This window comes from Homarus americanus, unplaced genomic scaffold (assembly GCF_018991925.1).
Source record: "Homarus americanus isolate GMGI-L3 unplaced genomic scaffold, GMGI_Hamer_2.0 scaffold23617, whole genome shotgun sequence".
Taxonomy (NCBI): Eukaryota; Metazoa; Arthropoda; class Malacostraca; order Decapoda; family Nephropidae; genus Homarus; species Homarus americanus.
In genome coordinates, this window is record NW_024720711.1 from 4,931,644 (window position 1) to 4,950,005 (window position 18,362).

General features: G+C 42.5%; 1 protein-coding gene across 3 annotated transcripts in view; it reads left to right on the top strand.

Moving 5' to 3' along the window:
• Window positions 1-701: 701 nt before the first annotated feature.
• Window positions 702-18,362, top strand: part of LOC121860765 (glutamate receptor ionotropic, kainate 2-like) — a 38,329-nt gene continuing 20,668 nt past the window's right edge. For 2 of the 3 annotated variants that reach the window (XM_042358122.1, XM_042358124.1), the window contains exons 1-14: window positions 702-913; window positions 2,831-3,397; window positions 9,731-9,886; window positions 10,214-10,395; window positions 10,970-11,112; window positions 12,709-12,850; window positions 12,971-13,138; window positions 13,457-13,603; window positions 13,718-13,894; window positions 14,707-14,820; window positions 15,171-15,377; window positions 15,812-15,896; window positions 16,971-17,109; window positions 18,053-18,190. In XM_042358122.1, coding sequence (XP_042214056.1) covers window positions 3,313-3,397; window positions 9,731-9,886; window positions 10,214-10,395; window positions 10,970-11,112; window positions 12,709-12,850; window positions 12,971-13,138; window positions 13,457-13,603; window positions 13,718-13,894; window positions 14,707-14,820; window positions 15,171-15,377; window positions 15,812-15,896; window positions 16,971-17,109; window positions 18,053-18,190 — 1,883 coding nt within the window. In that variant the 5' untranslated portion in view covers window positions 702-913; window positions 2,831-3,312. The remainder of the gene's footprint in view (window positions 914-2,830; window positions 3,398-9,730; window positions 9,887-10,213; window positions 10,396-10,969; window positions 11,113-12,708; window positions 12,851-12,970; window positions 13,139-13,456; window positions 13,604-13,717; window positions 13,895-14,706; window positions 14,821-15,170; window positions 15,378-15,811; window positions 15,897-16,970; window positions 17,110-18,052; window positions 18,191-18,362) is intronic. The other variant, XM_042358123.1, reaches the window with a different exon arrangement.

Consider the following 18,362-nt stretch of genomic DNA (forward strand, 5'->3'; position numbering starts at 1 on the left):
GGTAACTGGGGTGCTAACTATTGTTGCAGGTGACGGCTCGTGTGTGTGTGTGTGTGTGTGTGCGCGTGTGTTGTCTGCGTGGTTGGGCAATTTCTATTTTGTATTTTCGGTGTTTTTACTGTATCCCTTTATTATAAATAATCTTGCTGTTTTGTGTTCAAGTCGTTAAGTTTATTTTAAGGTAGTGTGTGTATGTGGGTTATGATACGCTGTATTTTCATAAAGGTATTTAGAAATCTGAGTTAAGCATTTTTCACTGTATTGCTGTATTGTTGTTGGTATATTTATATTCAGTATTACAGGTGCAGTGTGCCGTGTGTATACAATAGTACAGCAGGTGCGCTTCATGTGTAATTTGTGTGTGCGTATGAATGTGTCAAAATAGAGAGATAGAGAATATTTAAAGTGTTGTTATACATCTTAACACAAGAGATTGTGAGGTACCGCTTCCTCACTTACTACGAGAATTTCTTAGTGGTTGAGTTAACGAGGGAGGGGTGAAGGGGGTGACGAGGGAGGGTGAGGAGGAAGGGGTGACGAGGGAGGGGTGAGGAGGGAAGGGGTGACGAGGAGTTGAGGGGGTGGCGGTGAGGAGGTGACGAGAGAGGAGAGAGGTAAAGGTGACGAACGAATGGCTGGCGGGGGGGAGGGGGTCACTTGGCACGGGGGTACTGGCAAGCAGCACACCAGAATCTCACTTTTAGTGTGGTCGTGTACGAGTGTGTGGAAGACACGTCCTCCGGCTGTGATAAAATACCTAACACCTTCCTGCGGGCGTCCACCATCCTTCCCCCTTCTACTACTGGTGCCTACGGAGCTCTTAAGGCCCCTGCTGTCTCCTGCTGGATACACCGTGTCGAGCCTAATGATCCTACTAGCTGTTGCCTGCTGAGTACACCGTGTCCTTCTATAGGTAGGTCCTGCAAATTATATCGTTGCACATTACTTTCTCGGAACCTTGCTTTAAACATCTGTATTTGTGTTTTATAAGTTAATTAAGTTGTAGGGGATGAGAGTGCAGGTAAAGCCAGGTGTAAAAAGAGGGCGGCCCGACTGCACATACACTTCTATTATTATTATTATTATTATTATTATTATTATTATTATTATTATTATTATTATTATTATTATTATTATTATTATTATTATTATTATTATTATTATTATTATTATGAATACATAGATCGGTTCGGTCCATGGTTTTGTGTGTCTGATTGTTTGTCCTCACGTTAAAGTTCACAGTATTCTTTTAATCTTTACGAGAGTTTACAGCTGGTCAGCCTCGGCGTAACAAGAGAGTGGAGCGAAGGAGGTGAATGATGACAAAGTTCGAGTGAATGGAACACGGAGGACGCAGTGGCAGTGTGATAATGAGTGATGGGAGGGGGAGCTATAAGTCACTCGTTAACACTCTATCAGGTTTTAAAAGTCACGCGCCACACTTTTGAGTCTATTACCGAATGTAAAGTACAATAACTCATTTCCCTGACAACTGAAATGAGTTTATAACTTTGCCGAAACTCATTAATTTCTGTACTGGAGGTGACTGTAATCCTTTTGAGTCCCTCTGTAATCTCTGCTTATGAGTCCAGATTCACAAAGATTCGTTCATTTAACACTAAAGAAAATTATGGCACAGAATATATGGAAGAACTTTGTGCCCTAATATATAGAAAAGAAACAGTGAAAAATAATAAAAAAATAGAAAAAAGGACTAAAAAACAAGATAAATGAGAGATAAAGAGGGAAAGACAATAACAGAAAAAGAGGCGACTGTAATAAATAGTATACAGCTAGACTTTACAAAGGCTCGCAGGTGACAGTAAACACTATGTTCCATAACTACTTTTAGGCAAGATTCCTCCGGGGTCCACACTACTAAATGTTCCCTACGGTGAATCTTCCTCGTATCAGAAGATGTAAGAATGTACCAAAGTGCAAGTTAAGATAAAACTAGATTGCAAAGGAAAAAAAAAAATAATAATAAAATGATTCGTTAAGAAACAAAATTTCCTTATATTTCTAAAAATCTCACTTGCTGGTATTAAAAAACATTATTTTATTCAAGGCTTTTTGTTTGAATTTGAAGCTATTTTTGTAAGCTATGTCTTGTGTACGTATGTGTGTGTGTGTGTGTGTGTGTGTGTGTGTGTGTGTGTGTGTGTGTGTAATTTATCTTACGAGGAATATCTATCTTACGAACTTTTTAATGATCTGACTTTCACTTTGATGTCAAGTTTATCTGTCTGATGGTCGTAAGTTAAAAATGTCATCTTGATTAAATGAGATTATTTTTCCTTGAGATGATACGATATTATAACCTGAGTACAATGAAGTATCTCCCCGGGTACCATAATTTAACCCCTCGAGTACGATGTTATATCCCCTTGAGTAGGATGTCATAGGTGGGGGTGGTGAGTAGGGGAAGGGAAAGGGGGGGGGGATTTAGAGAAGGATGGAAAGAGGAGAGGGGAAAGAGAGAGGGTGGGGGAGGGGGAGAAAGAGAAAGGGAGGGAGGAAAGGGAATGAGGGAGGGGGTTTACATGTGCCACAACACGCCTTGTTTTCTATTTATATCAAGTGTGTGGCGTTGTGTACCACTACTACCACCACTACTACTTACCTTTACTATTACTACTACTAATACTATTACTAGCACCATCACAACTATTCTCTCGTCTGTTCTATACTGGTTTTATCATTATCATATAATTATCATCATCATTGCTATTATTATTTTTGTAAGTATTATTTTTACAATTATTATTATTATTATTATTACTATTTTTTCTTATTCGTGTAACTTATTTTTTCTTTCTATTTATTGCAGATGAAACGTTGCCAGCAGTAACGTGAAGGAAGTGACAGGGAGGTGATAGAAGTAACAATGAAGTGACAGTTATAAAAATGATCGTTCAGTGAATGTGAGGTGAAAGAAGTAACGGTTAAAGCTTCAATGAGATGAAAGAAATGACAATGAAATGAAAGAAAAGCGAGTGAGGTGCCAATGAGGTGAAAGAAGTGTCAATGAAGCGAATGAAGTGAAAAAAGAAGCGAAAATAAAGTGTCTGTGAAATGTCAGCAAGCAGAAAGAAGTAACAGCAAAATAAAAGCGTGAAAGAAGTGACAATGAAGTGAAAGAAGTGTCAGTTTAGTGAAAAAAGTAACAATGAAGTGTTAATGAGACGAAAGAATTTGTCCATGCCGTGAAAGAAGATTCCCTTAAGCGAAAGAATTGTGAGAATAGTGCAAAAGTAGTCAGTGAAGTGAATGAAGTGATTGAAGGAAGAAAGAAGAAAGAAGCCATACAAGATGAAGGTCACTATCATCAGCGCCTTGATCGTGTTTTGTTGGTGTTCCTTGAGGATATTCGCTCTACCTGATGAAATTAACATAGGCAAGTGGAATAAAATATCTCTCTCTCTCTCTTTCTCTCCTACCATGAATCACCAAAAGTCCTCACCTTTCTTACAACTCATGTTCCTCACCTATCTCACAACTCATATTCCTCACCTTCCTCACAACTCATGTTCCTCACCTTCCTTGCAACTCATGTTCCTCACCTTCCTCACAACTCATGTTCCTCACCTTCCTCACAACTCATATTCCTCACCTTCCTCACAACTCATGTTCCTCACCTTCCTCACAACTCATGTTCCTCACCTTCCTCACAACTCATGTTCCTCACCTCCCTCTCAACTCATGTTCCTCACCTTCCTCACAACTCATGTTCCTCACCTTCCTCACAACTCATGTTCCTCACCTTCCTCACAACTCATGTTCCTCACCTTCCTCACAACTCATGTTCCTCACCTTCCTCACAACTCATATTCCTCACCTTCCTCACAGTCTTCGTAAGTCGAAATACTTTTCTTAGATGCATTACTGTTAAAGGTAATTAAGTAACCTTCCCCATACATTAACAATAAAGGTAACCTCCCATACATTAGCAATATAAGTAATTAACAACCCTTGTGTGTACATGAACAATGCAGATAATATCAGTAATCTTCCACATACATTAACAAACTTAAGGTAATTAGGTCCCGTGCGTTGTAGCCCAGGCAGGTGTTGGTGCTGGCGGGGGTCCAGGCAGGCCAACAACCCCCCCCCCCCCTGTGGTAGTGTCAGCCAGGATGGAGTTTGTTTGTGCTATGTAAGTCGAACCCCGGAGTGTATGTTCTCCCGCCGCTACTGACGACTCCCAGCTGTGCATCCCTCCCTCCCTCCTGTCTTTCCTACCTCATACTTTTTGTCCCTCCCTTCTTTCTTCCTTCATACTCATGTCCCTCTTCCCCTTATACACCCAGTACCTTCCTTCTTCCCTCCCTCATACTTTTGTCCCTCCGTCCATTATACACTCAGTATCACCCACTCTGTCCCCCCTTGTTCCCTCCCTCATTGTTTCCCTCCCTCCTACACGCTGGTATTTGAGAGAAATTCTTACACCAACACCAATAATAATAACTCTTTTATGTAGAATATTAAATCAACCGCAATATCCTATGTATTCGTCCACCTTGTGTAAGCTCTACCAAACTGACTTTAAAACCTTCTCTGAGTGAAGCTTAGGAATCCTGCTAGTCACATTACGCTGGGATTAAAGGTTCATATCTGGGGGTTCAACGCTGGCACCGTGCTGTTTTTGGAACCTGTGTGTGTTTGTCTAAAGAAGACGTCAACAGAGTGTGTGTGTGTGTGGATAAGAAATTCAGGTATTTGGAGATTATTATGATTATTATTATTATTATTATTATTATTATTATTATTATTATTATTATTATTATTAATTGTAGTAGCAGTATGAGATAAAAGTCAAGTGCAGCTCCTCCTCCTCAGTGCCGGACTTAAAATAGTGAGTTTATTTTTGTCACAAGCGGTGTTTCTAGTTTTGTGGTGTGGTTGGGAGTAGCAAGCGTAACAGTACTACCAAGTTACTAACAGACACACGAGTACAATGTCCTCCTCAACAAGCGCGTGGTATTGCTGTTTACAACCAAGTCGGAGAATCTGGACCTAACCAAGTTAATCTGCCCTAATAGTTTACTAGTTTAACTTAACCTAGCCAATCTAACTAACCTAAATCTATCCTAGCTACTCTGACCTACCCTACTAACCTAATCTTGTTAATCTGTCCTAACACCCTACCAATTTAACTTAACTTACCCATTTTAACTCCCCTAAACCTAGCCTAGCTACTCTGACATACCCTGCCATCAGCGCCGGATTTTTAGACCTGTGGGGGCCCTCTACAGTTCAGATGTGTGGACGCCCTGGGCTCCACACAACTTAATTTTAGTAACATACCCACAAGCTGTTGTTTTATAAAAGTAAAACGCCTCCCCCCAAAAAATAAAAAAATGGTTACCCAAGGCCTAGAATATGGAAAATTTATTTTTACCTTAAATCTCTGAGTAAACAACGGCATAGCCTAGCTTATATACAGTACACCTCCAAGGTTACCAACTACATACAACGGCAGAAATAGTTGATGACGCACCTCCAAGTCATCACCACTGACAAATTTCCCGCCGCCAACCTCAGCAGGAAGACTATTTGGAGTCATGTGTTGCTTCGCCTTCATGTCAGTTTTTCTTAATAGAGTTAATTAATACCTTCATCTTAGGTTAGAAGTCTCTGATATCATTGGTTAAGGAGTAACGAGGGTGACAAATTAGTCATCGGCTGCGTTATAGGCAGCTTAGAAACAAACCCGTGCACACATATATATCATGCCAGCAAAGGTGACACAAGGATGACTGTTACCAAACGAAGCTTTTTGCGAGTCCCGTCACTCGGACAAATCCTTCTACAATATATAACCTGAGATTCTGAACTGTTGTAATGATTCTCCTGCCTGCTAGTCTGCTCATAGATGACGCCGGAGTCTTATTTGAGTGTGTTAATTTCGTCCAGGAGTGTAAAGGAAGTTTTGCTGGTGGCTGTACGTCAGTTGGGGTAACACGTACTTAATATGATGCAATTAGTAAACCTTAAATAGCATACACACGATGTTTGCAAAGTCCCTTGATGTTTTTGAAGTCTTTTAATGCTTGCGTTTACAAAGTCACCATGCCGTTTATGTTTATTAATTTCTTCATATTTGTAATAATTAGTCCTTTGGTTTTTATGCATGCAGTCCCTTAATGTTTGTTTACAGGTATCCCATGATTGTGTTTACATAAGTCCCCTGATGTGTATTTACAGAGAAATATTTATCCGTTATTTAACAGATATGTTATCAATAAATTTGATTACCTGTATCATATTTTCGGATTATAATATTATTATTATCTTCGTATATTATATTTTGCAGACGTGGTGTTTGAACTAATCTAAGCTAATCATCTTAAGTTACATTTTAATTGTACTGTATTTCATCGCGAGAGAAGGAGACATACAACGCACCACCTCCCTGTGTACACTACCGGAAATTACCCCTTTCTCCTAAAATGTCATGAAATTCCACAGCTTTTGTGAAGCGAGCAGCTGGTGTATTACAGTGTGGATATTCTTTCTGTTTCTCAAAGTCAATAGTTCTCGGCGGTGATGTGTAGAAGTCAGTAAGTAGTTCACGGTGGTGATGTGTGGAAGTCAATAGTTCACGGTGGTGATGTGTGGAAGTCAATAGTTCACGGTGAAGTGTGGAAGTCAATAGTTCTCCGTGGTGATGTGTGGAAGTCAATAGTTCTCGGTGGTGAAGTGAGGAAGTCAATAGTTCTCGGTGGTGATGTGTGGAAGTCAATAGTTCTTGGTGGTGATGCGTGGAAGTCAATAATTCTCCGTGGTGATATGTGGCGACACGAAAAGGTCTGGCCACTGGTGAGTGGGTGACGCATCACACCAACCAGTGTTCCTGTTAGCGTTTGGGGTGGGGGAGGGGAGGACGTGGCTTCCAAAGCGCCCCCCACACACACACACGTTCCAAACACCGTACTGTGCCAATTTTGAACCCCTGATGTGACACTGTGAGGAAGCAGTTGGATTTATCTCACAGTTGTGAGATCCAACAGATACAGTTCCCTTCACTAGTGCGTTTACAGGGGCTCGTCATATGAACTTTCCACAAATAATTACATTGAGATATTTGTTTTAATATTGTTTTACCTTGATTCCATAGTATGTTTACTCTTGCACGTTCCCTTCTGTCGAATGTAAACAAACACAGGGTTGCCACACTGCACGAAATCTGATGAGCCCCTGTAAACGCACTAGTGAAGAGGACTGTACAACTTGCCGGTGGCCTCAACACACTCGGCCAACATAATATGTAATGGTGTAACATTGTGGTATGTCTTGCTGGTAATACAAAGTCTGTCAGTCACATTTTGACGTATGTGGAGAGCCTTAACACTAAAGCAAAACTGAGTAAATGAGTGTTGGTCAGAGCCAGAGTTGGTCATCCAGTTATTGTGACACTTCGCGCTAAGATCAACTGTCAGTCAGTTGCATGAACGTACACAATCACTCAAGCTATGGACCTGGTGAACCGTTCATAGGACATTATGTACACATTCTTTACTTCGCCATATGTCTATACTTTCCTGGTGTATGAACATTGGTAAAACAAGTGTTATTTTATACCAAGCTTATAACTTGTAAAGCACATGATATAAACGTGAAAGTTGGAATAAAGTTGTCAGGTTCAGAAGTTATATACAAATTGCAGCTGCTGCCATATGTTGGGCCGCGTCTTTACTCTAAACTGGCCTCCGTTTTTTACCACATAAACAACAGATGTGCACCAGTGGAACGGCGGCATGTGATTGACAGATACTAATTACCAATGGGAGACGAATCGTGAGGGAAAAAACGCACTAGAGCGAAAAAAATATATTTGTGGCCCAAAACAATGTTTTTGTCACATAAATTTTACATTATCGGCCATATTTGTTTGTCTTTGGTAGCAACTCGTCTTTCACTGTTTAGCAAATCAGCCAATCAGAGACTCTTTTTTCTGCTAGTCAATACCTATTGTCTATGTATATGACAACAGGGGCCAGTTTGGCGCGGAGCAGCCTGATGGGAGTCTCGCCAGGGAATACTTTTGTATATATAGTCATTTACAACGGCGATACGATGACTCCCTGGCTCCCCCCCCCCCATCCCCTCTATTGTCTTTCCTCCCCTAGAAAGTTCTCCTAATGTTTGACTTATTAAATTCAAGATATGATGACCATAAACACAGCTTGACAGTTTAAGGGTGACCACTACACCACAGCTTGACAGTTTAAGGGTGACCACTACACCACAGCTTGACAGTTTAAGGGTGACCACTACACCACAGCTTGACAGTTTAAGGGTGACCACTACACCACAGCTTGACAGTTTAAGGGTGACCAATACACCACAGCTTGACAGTTTAAGGGTGACCATTACACCACAGCTTGACAGTTTAAGGGTGATACACCACAGCTTGACAGTTTAAGGGTGACCACACCACAGCTTGACAGTTTAAGGGTGACCAATACACCACAGCTTGACAGTTTAGGGTGACCACTACACCACAGCTTGACAGTTTAAGGGTGACCACAATACACCACAGCTTGACAGTTTAAGGTGACCACTACACCACAGCTTGACAGTTTAAGGGTGACCACTACACCACAGCTTGACAGTTTAAGGGTGACCACCACCACAGCTTGACAGTTTAAGGGTGACCATTACACCACAGCTTGACAGTTTTATAGGGTCACAGGTTCATTATCCCTCCCTCCCTCCTGTGTCGACTCTTTGGGTTCAGTGACCATATAGTAAACCCTGCTCGTGACAGGTGAACCGCTGCGCTTAAAAGTAACACCATCAATGTTCCTCCACTGGTGAAAATTATGATTAGTTGTGGTGACGTCATACTAGTGAGGCTCGTTTGGTGTTGTGGAGTTGACTTAAGTTACCATCTTTTATTTTGTATCAATAATAATAATAATATAAAGTTGGGTTAAAGTGTTGTTGAATCACTATTGTCATCAGGTATACGTTGATTACCTCTACACCCCTCCCACACACACAGCACTTGTCTCAGTTGCAGTGTTTATCATGTTCACTGACTCAAAGTACGCAAACTTGTCTCAGTACTAACGAGGTGTCTGCACTATCCAGTTGTATATTTTAACATTAAAGATTTTTTCTACTTACTTATATTACTTATATTTATTTATATTTATTTAGTTTTTTCTCTTCATTCTCTAATTAGTTCATTCTTATTCTTACCACCATTCCTTACTTTTATTCTTCCTTTTCATTTATCTTATTTCTTGACATTATCATCCTTTACTCACATGTACTCGTTCACTTATTACTGGGAACTCCTTATCGTTAATATATTAGTTGGGGGAAATTTTAAAGATATACCGTGGGGAAACTTCACTTTGTGTCCCTACCATTAAAGGGAAAAAATACACTCCTAAAGCTTTTACCCGCCCCCGGCCCCACCCCCGCACATACTGCTTTTCGCCCGATCTTCTTCTTAACACAACCTAAGCCAAACAGAACTCCATAGTTGACATTGTCTTGTACCTGTAGGAGTATATTCTGAGAGCTAATCAGAATTTTCTTCCACAACACAAGCTCAAATTTCCTCTCTTTCCCTCTAGTTGTAACGGCTGGCTACCGTGGGCGTGTAGTAGATCCCGTGGTGTATGGGTGTGGGTGGTGGGCGTCCCTTTTCTTACATTATACTAACTAGGTGTGTATAATCACCTCACCTGTCTGAATATTATATTGTTTACAGGTGGTATATTCGACGCCAATAGTGTGGTACAGAAGATGGCCTTCAAGTACGCGGTGGATCTTGTCAACAGGGACCGCGACACACTCACTCGGTCTAGGCTGGTGGCCAAGATTGCTGACGTCCCTGTCGACGACTCCTTCCATGCTTCCAAGAAAGGTGTGTGTGTGTGTGTGTGTGTGTGTGTGTGTGTGTCTCTAGCTTTGCATGTCAGCTTTAGCTTTCTGTGCCAACTTAAACTTTCTGTGTCTACTTTAGTTTTTATGTCCACTATGTCAAATTCATGGCTATTTTATTTATTTCATTGTTAAACATAATTAATTTTCTTCTCAGGCAAAATCTTAAAAAAAAAAAAATAGATAAAAGTATTTGAATTAGCAGGGAAAGCGGCGCGAGTCCCATATCAACGAACAGCCAATCACATTCCATGATTCTGTGATGCCATGACTTCATCTCACCTCTGACTTGGCCTCTCTTGTTCGGCAGTGTGTGCGTTCTTGAAGGAAGGTGTGGCAGCCATCTTTGGCCCTCAGAGCGAGAACACCGCCAACCACATCCAGAGTATGTGTGACACTATGCGGGTACCTCATATCCAGACCCGCTGGGACTACAGACTTACCCGCAACGAGTATTCCATCAACCTTCCGCACCCACCCTCACTTGGCAAGGTAGGTGACCCAGGTGTACCCGGGTGGTGTTGTGGTAGTGGTGGGGTGGTGGGAGTTGTGGTAGTTGGGGGTTGTGGTGGTAGTTGGGGGTTGTGGTGGTAGTTGGGGTTGTGGTGGTGGTAGGGGAAGTGGTAGTTGGGGTTGTGATGGTAGTTGGGAGTGGTGGTAATGGTAAAGGGAGATGTGGTTGTAGTAGCAATGGGGACTGTGGTAGTAGTGGCAGTAGAGGAGGTGGGAGCGGTAGTGAGGATTATGGTGTGGGATGAGTAACGTCAGGCCAAGGATTCTATAGTATAGGAAGATGGCTCACTCCTAGGAAGCTGGCTCACCCAATGGGCGAACGGAGAAGTGTTAGCCAAAGGATTTGGTTAGATTAGATTAGGTTAATGTTATCTTAGAATAGGTTAATATCGCCGGATTAGGTGAGATTAGATTGAGTTAGGTTAGTTTAGCGTTAGGATAGGTTAGCTATGAGCCGCTTGTTTAATCATCAGGTGAAATAAGCTGGGGATGCGTAATCTTCACATGTTCCATCCACTGTTAATTAAGGTCTCACCTGTGTGTTCCTCTGTAGGCTTACTACGACATTATCTTCAAACTTCAGTGGAGAAACTTCGTCATCTTGTACGACAGTGTTGAAGGTTTGGTACGACTAAACCAACTATCAAAGAAGTGGACGGTGACAATGAGGCAGCTACCTGAAGGAGACGACTACAGGTATGACCTCTAGGGACTCAGGGAGTGATTATAGAAACTGTAATAGAATCTAAAAAAGCAGTAGTAGTAGTAGTAGTAGTAGTAGTAGTCAAGCATCGTTGGAACTACCTGATGCGTACTATCCCTGATATCGGACCCCTCCTCCACCCTCTGGAAGAAGTTATCAGTGTCAATTTCATTCCTAAATTAGTGAAACACCCTGACTTAACCCCAGCAGAAAGAGCACTTCTTGCACTTCCATCAAGACTGGGAGGGCTGGGACTGACAAATCCAGAGGAGATTGCTGCCACTGAACATCAAAATTCACTTAAGCTCACGGCAGCCCTCACGGACCACATAATAGCCCAGAATGCAACAGGGGAAGTGGACACCAGTGAAGTAAATAAGATTCGTAGGTCCATTACGACAGATCGACAGCACAGCCAAAATGATAAGTTGCAGCAACTGTTGCTGCAGGTACCAGAAAATTTGAAAAAAAAGGTAGCTATAGCGCAGGAGGTGGGCGCCTCGAACTGGTTAACTACATTACCGATAAGGGCAAATGGTTTCAGTCTTAATAAACAAGAATTTACAGATGCCATTGCTCTAAGATACGGTCGGCCAGTAGAAGGTTTGCCCTCCCAATGCGTGTGTAGCTCTTCCTTTGATGGCGATCACGCCATGGTGTGCAAGAAGGGGGGCTTCATATGCATGAGGCATGACGAGGTAAGGGACCTCACAGCAAATATGTTGAAGGAACTCTGCCGGGATGTCTTGGTAGAACCGACCCTCCTTCCATTGGATGGTGAGATCTTCCAACACAGGACTTCAAACACATCTAACGAAGCCCGTGTGGACGTCAGTGCTCGAGGATTCTGGACGCGGGGACAGCGAGCTTTCTTCGACATCAGGATTTTTGATCCCATGGCCGCATGTCACCGTATCCTAGCTCTCGATGCTGCACATAGGAGGAACGAGAACGACAAGAGAAGGGCATATGGGGAGAGAATTCAAAACGTTGATCAAGGCAGCTTCACTCCTCTAGTGTTCACAACCTCTGGTGGGATGGGACCAAGTGCAAGATGTTTCTACGCCAGACTCGCGGAGGTGATCTCCGAACAGAAGCAGCAGCCCAGAAGTCATGTTACAGCCTGGATGAGATGTCGACTGTGTTTCTCTCTCCTTCGGTCGGCTTTGCTCTGCCTCAGGGGAACGAGAGCTTCTGCCCCAACTCCGACAACTGCTGCAGATATTGACTATGAGGCTACTGTCACTGAATGCCACATAGATCTGCGGCTCAACTAATTTAACACAGATAGGATAGCTACTTATGTATTAGGAAATTTAATATTAAGGTAATTAAATGGTGGCGAAGGTGTGACTATTGGGGGAGGCTGGAGGCCACGTTTCTAAAAAAAAAAAAAGTAGTAGTAGTAGTAGTCATGTGAACTATTAGGTCAGAACTACAAGAACAACCACACTGGCATTATTCTGATTGACAACTTAACTTACGAACTCTTGAGCATCACATAACAGTATCTTTGATAATATAACACCGACTTGACTGTTTATCGTGATCAACATAACTGTATGATCCTCTCTCTCGCACCTCTCAAGGCCGCTACTGAAGGATATTCGAAGATTCAAAACAACTCACTTCGTACTGGATGTTGCTCAGGACAAAGTCTATGAGGTGTTACGTCAGGCAGCCCAGATCGGCCTCATGCGAGTGTACGACAACTACTTCATTACCTCCTTGGTCAGTACGATAACTGCTTGTGTTCTGAGATAGATAGATAGAAAGATAGATAGATTGAACACAATTTACTCGCTGTGTGGCGGAGTCACGATTGTATTGTGCCCTCCTTTCGATCCACAGGACTTCAACCTGATCAACTTAGAGGAGTTCAAGGACAGCGGGACCAACATTACAGGTATCCAGCTGGTAGATCCTCATAAACCTGAATTAAAGAAGCTGATCGATGACTGGGTGATTGGCGAACAACGCGCTGGATGGGTACTGCCACTCCAAATGAGGAGAATGACGGTATGGTGGGCTGGGGCAGGGCTATAAGGTGGACTGAAGAAGATGAGAAGGCTGGGGGAGGGTAGGTTGGGGTGTGGGTGTGTAAAAAATCTTGTTGGGGAACTCATCAACCCGGCTTGGGTCACTTTGGTATTCCCTGTACTGTACTGTTCCTTCAATTAAAGGATTACACAAAAGTCCTTAACCTATAAGAAATTCAACAAAAACTGGATCCAAAAATATACCATCTTAATTATGCATTGTAAAGAATTATTGTGCGTTACTGTATATAGCTCAGATACAGGAAGGACACTATAGTACGTGTTGTGTTGTGGGCAGACGGAGGCGGCGCTCATGTACGATGCTGTGACGCTCTTTGCTAAGACGCTTCATGACTTACGGGAAGCTGTTGAAATCCCAAGGCTACACTGCGAGAGTGACAACTCCTGGCAACACGGCAACTCCATCATCACTGACATGAAGTGGGTGAGTCTATCTTATGACACCTTTCTAAAGAAACCCAGTTAGCTTTATGTTACTATTAATTGTCCTATATCTTTATTCTGTCTTATTCTGATGTTAAATACGGTTTACCTACAGTACAGTTGGTACGCACCCAGCACCGACTCTGGGGGAGGCAACGTCTTCACTCCTAATCAACTTTCCTACCGTAAAGTTGACGGCATCACTGGGTTTATCAAGTTCAACACGGAAGGGTTCAGGTCTGACTTTAACCTGGATATCCTGGAGATGGGCCAGAATGCGATCTTGCAGAAGGTAAGAGATTTTCGTGTGGACGGAACCTTCTGGAAGTGTTACACCGCGATTGATCAACACGACCTCAACCTTCATGATGGGTAACACTATGTACAGTCCATATAAAACAAAACAAAGAAAAAAAACACTCTGAAACATCGGGCGAACACTAACAACATATTACTGTTGTGTATTGGTAGACCTGCTCCTCTTGTAAAGTAGTGCTACTATAAGAGCATTTCACGATAATTCCACATGTCTTCCCACTTTACACATATATGTGAACAAATAACACCACCATCGAACAAACATAAATTAACACCCATTACAATAATGAATACCTAGCTAGCTTAGCTTCCCTCCCCTCCACCTTCCTCCCTTGAGCGGGCGGGCGTGTGCTGCGTGCGGCCACCACCCCAACATTTCAACTCGTCTCCGCTAGGTGGACAGCCCACCTGCTATCTACCCCTCCCACTTTTCTTCCCGTTTCTATGCTTTACTTCTCTCTCTCTCCTCTCCTTTCCCAGTGCAAAGTCATTTGCCACTTTACTTCATTATCATCATCATCATCCACATGTCTTCTGTCCCTATGTATTACAACCTCAGTTCACCTTTCTTTCTCTTTCCCTTCATTACTGTACAGATGATATCGTCAGCCCTTAATGCATTTGCTGAACATCCATTCCTCTCTGTTTTCAACCTACAGTGGCATAGTGGCATACTATTTAACTACTTGGTTTATTCTGATGAATTTTGGTGGACCTATTGGCTCTGTGTTATGGCTGAACTTTGACTTGGCTACCTGACTCACCTTTGACCTTGTTCAACCTCAGGTGGGGACGTGGACGCTCACAGGTAAAGCCAACTTCACGAGGACGTGGCAGCAGACGGAGGACGCTGTGGAGCTTAACCTTCAGAACAGGACTCTCATCGTCACTACTGCAATAGTATGTGTGTGTGTGTGTGTGTGTGTGTGTGTGTGTGTGTGTGTGTGTGTGTGTGTGTGTGTGTGTGCGCGTTTTGCGTGAGAGAGAGAACAATATTGTCTACAAATTCTTCCTCTTGTTAATCTGTTCTTTCAGCTAACATCCTTCATACATGAGCTTCTCTCATACTAGACCTACAACCTACCTGCCTGCCTCCTCTCCTCCCATACTAGACCTGTAACCTACCTGCCTGTCTCCTATACTAGACCTGTAACCTACCTGCCTCCTCCCCTCCCATACTAGACCTATAACCTACCTGCTTTTCTCCTCTCATACTAGACCTGTAAACTACCTGCCTCCTCCTCCTACAGACACCGCCCTACGTCATGCTGAAAGATGACCATGAACAACGCAAGGGCAACGACAAGTTTGAAGGGTTCTGTTTTGACCTCATCCACGAGATCTCACTCCTCAGGGGCTTCAACTACACCTTCAAGAAGGTTGAAGACGACTCGTATGGCAGCAAGAACAGAGAGACCGGGGAGTGGGACGGTATCGTCAGGGAGCTCCTCGACCACGTACGTCCAGGGTCACTGTCATGGATTATCGGGTCATTCACACAGAACTGTCACTCATACACAAAGATGTCACTCTCACCCAAGATGTCACTCAATCAAAGATGTCACTCTCACACAAAGATAGTCACTCTCACTCAAAGATGTCATTTATACACAAAGATGTCACTCTCACTCAAAGATGTCATTTATACACAAAGATGTCACTCTCACTCAAAGATGTCATTTATACACAAAGATGTTACTCTCACACAAAGATGTCACTCATACTCAAATGTCATGCATTCAAAGATGTCATACACTCAAAGATGACACAATCAAATATGTTACTCTGACACAAGGATGTCACTCTTACACAAAGATGTCACACAAAGATGTCACCTTCACGCCACATTAACTAGGTCACAGTATACAGGAAGTCATTTTGTTAATTTCAGAAAGCTGACCAAAGTATCGTTGACCTCACCATCACTTACGAGAGAGAGGAGGCAGTTGACTTCAGTATGCCTTTCATGAACCTGGGTGATTACTGCTGATCCTTGACGTTTGACTACTGCTGATTCTTGACCATTGAGTACTGCTGATCCTTGACCATTGAGTACTGCTGATTCTTGACCATTGAGTACTGCTGATCCTTGACCATTGAGTACTGCTGATCCTTGACCATTGATTACTGCTCATTCTTGACCTTTGAATACAGCTGATCCTTGACCTTTGACTACTGCTGATTCTTGACCTTTGAGTACTGCTGATCCTTGACCTTTGAGTACTGCTGATCCTTGACCTTTGAGTACTACTGATCCTTGACCTTTGAGTACTGCTGATTCTTGACTTGACCTCTTAAGTTCTGCTGATCCCCTCCTCCTAGTGACAGGCCTGGCACTTGACATTATTAGGGACCTGCCACGCTTTGCCATAAACAGATGAAATGTACCGGGAACTTTCCCCCCACACACTCATCATTCTGTCACTTTATGTAACTTGCTGACAAAACCTATGACCCTTCAGGCTTTTACGCCCTTAATGCATGAGTCATAAAGGCAAGCATAAACTTAGCATGCTTCCCTGATGGGTGCTGTAAACGCTTCTGCGCTTCACCTTGCATAGGATGTAAGGGGGTGCCCAATAAACTAGCCCCCTCGTGGGCAATGTAAAAAAAAATCTTGAGTCTTGATCTCTTAAGTTCTGCCGATCATTGTTGTTCGTGTGGCAGGTATCAACAGGTAGTAACATAATGTTCTTGGCAGGTATCAACAGGTAGTAACATAATGTTCTTGGCAGGTATCAACAGGTAGTAACATAATATTCTTGGCAGGTATCAACAGGTAGTAACATAATGTTCTTGGCAGGTATCAACAGGTAGTAACATAATGTTCTTGGCAGGTATCAACAGGTAGTAACATAATATTCTTGGCAGTATCAATAGGTAATGCCAGGTAGTAACATAATGTTCTTGGCAGGTATCAACAGGTAGTAACATAATGTTCTTGGCAGGTATCAACAGGTAGTAACATAATGTTCTTGGCAGGTATCAACAGGTAGTAACATAATGTTCTTGGCAGGTATCAACAGGTAGTAACATAATATTCTTGGCAGGTATTAGCATCATCTACAAAAAGCCTCAGAAGAAGTCGCCCAGCTTGTTCTCGTTCATGTCGCCCTTTTCTGCGGACGTGTGGATCTACATGGCTACCGCCTACCTGGGTGTGTCCGTACTGCTGTTTATCCTGGCCAGGTAAGGTCTTGTTCTTTATTAATATGGCCACGAGCAGGTAACTCCAGGTGACTTCTACACCAAATTGGGATAAATGTTCAAGTTTAGCTTAGGCTGAGTTAGGTTGGATTAGGTTAGGTGAGGTTAGGTTAAATCATGTTTGGATCGGTAAGGTAAGATTAAGTTAAGTTAGACTATGTTATCTTAGGCTAGGTTAAGATAGAACTGACATTTGTATTCAAGATAATATACTTATTTTATTTCTAAGTAAAAACATACAATTTTTGAAATGAAATTATATACCTGTACATTTAATTTATGAAACAGTTAATATATTGTATCTGCAATATATTGTATATTTTATGTGTTCTTAACTTATACTTTCACCTTAATATTTGTGAATTTTAGTAAAGAAGAAAAAATAGTGTAGTTTCTGGGTGTTGTAATAGGCTCTCAGTGGCCTTAGAGCCCCCATGTGTTGAAGAGAGAGAGACAGACAGACGGACAGAGGGAGACAGACAAACAAACAGGCATACACACGGAGGAAGAGACATAGAGAGAGAATTATGAAAGTATCATCTCTTACGACGCCCAAAAATACCTTTTAGAGAAAGTGTGTATGAGAGAGAGAGAGAGAGAGAGAGAGAGAGAGAGCAGCACGGGTTACTCTCTTTCTATTTCTCTCCCTCCCAGGTATCAGGTAGGTTTATTCATCAATATAACAACTGCTGGTAAACATCATAAAATTTTAGCATCTTCACTACCTATTGAAAGATCTAATTTATCTTAATTATCATAGAACATAAGGTATAAGAACATATAATTCCCCCCCCGGCCTAGTGTGACTATATCATACGGGTGTTGTCAGGGGTAAGATGAGATGCTTGAACGAAAGGCCATCACTGTTGAGGTAAGCCCCTTGACTAGACCTGACCTGACCTAACCTGACTCTGACATGATACAGGATGGCGCCGGATGAGTGGGATTGTCCGTACCCGTGTATCGAGGAACCGGAGGAGTTAGAGAACAGCTTTACGCTCCTTAACTCCATGTGGTTTATCATTGGCACGTTCTTGTGTCAGGGTGCCGACATTGCCCCCAAGTATGGCTCTTAACACCCTCTTGGATTTTCTTAACCCTCTTCACACCCTCGTAGATCACACAGGGGCGCATCCTTAACCACAACCTCAACACTACTCAAAGGAATCTCTCTCTTGTGTTAGAATGTTAAGCAAAATCCCCTCTGCGACGACAAAAGCTTACTGAATATGTAA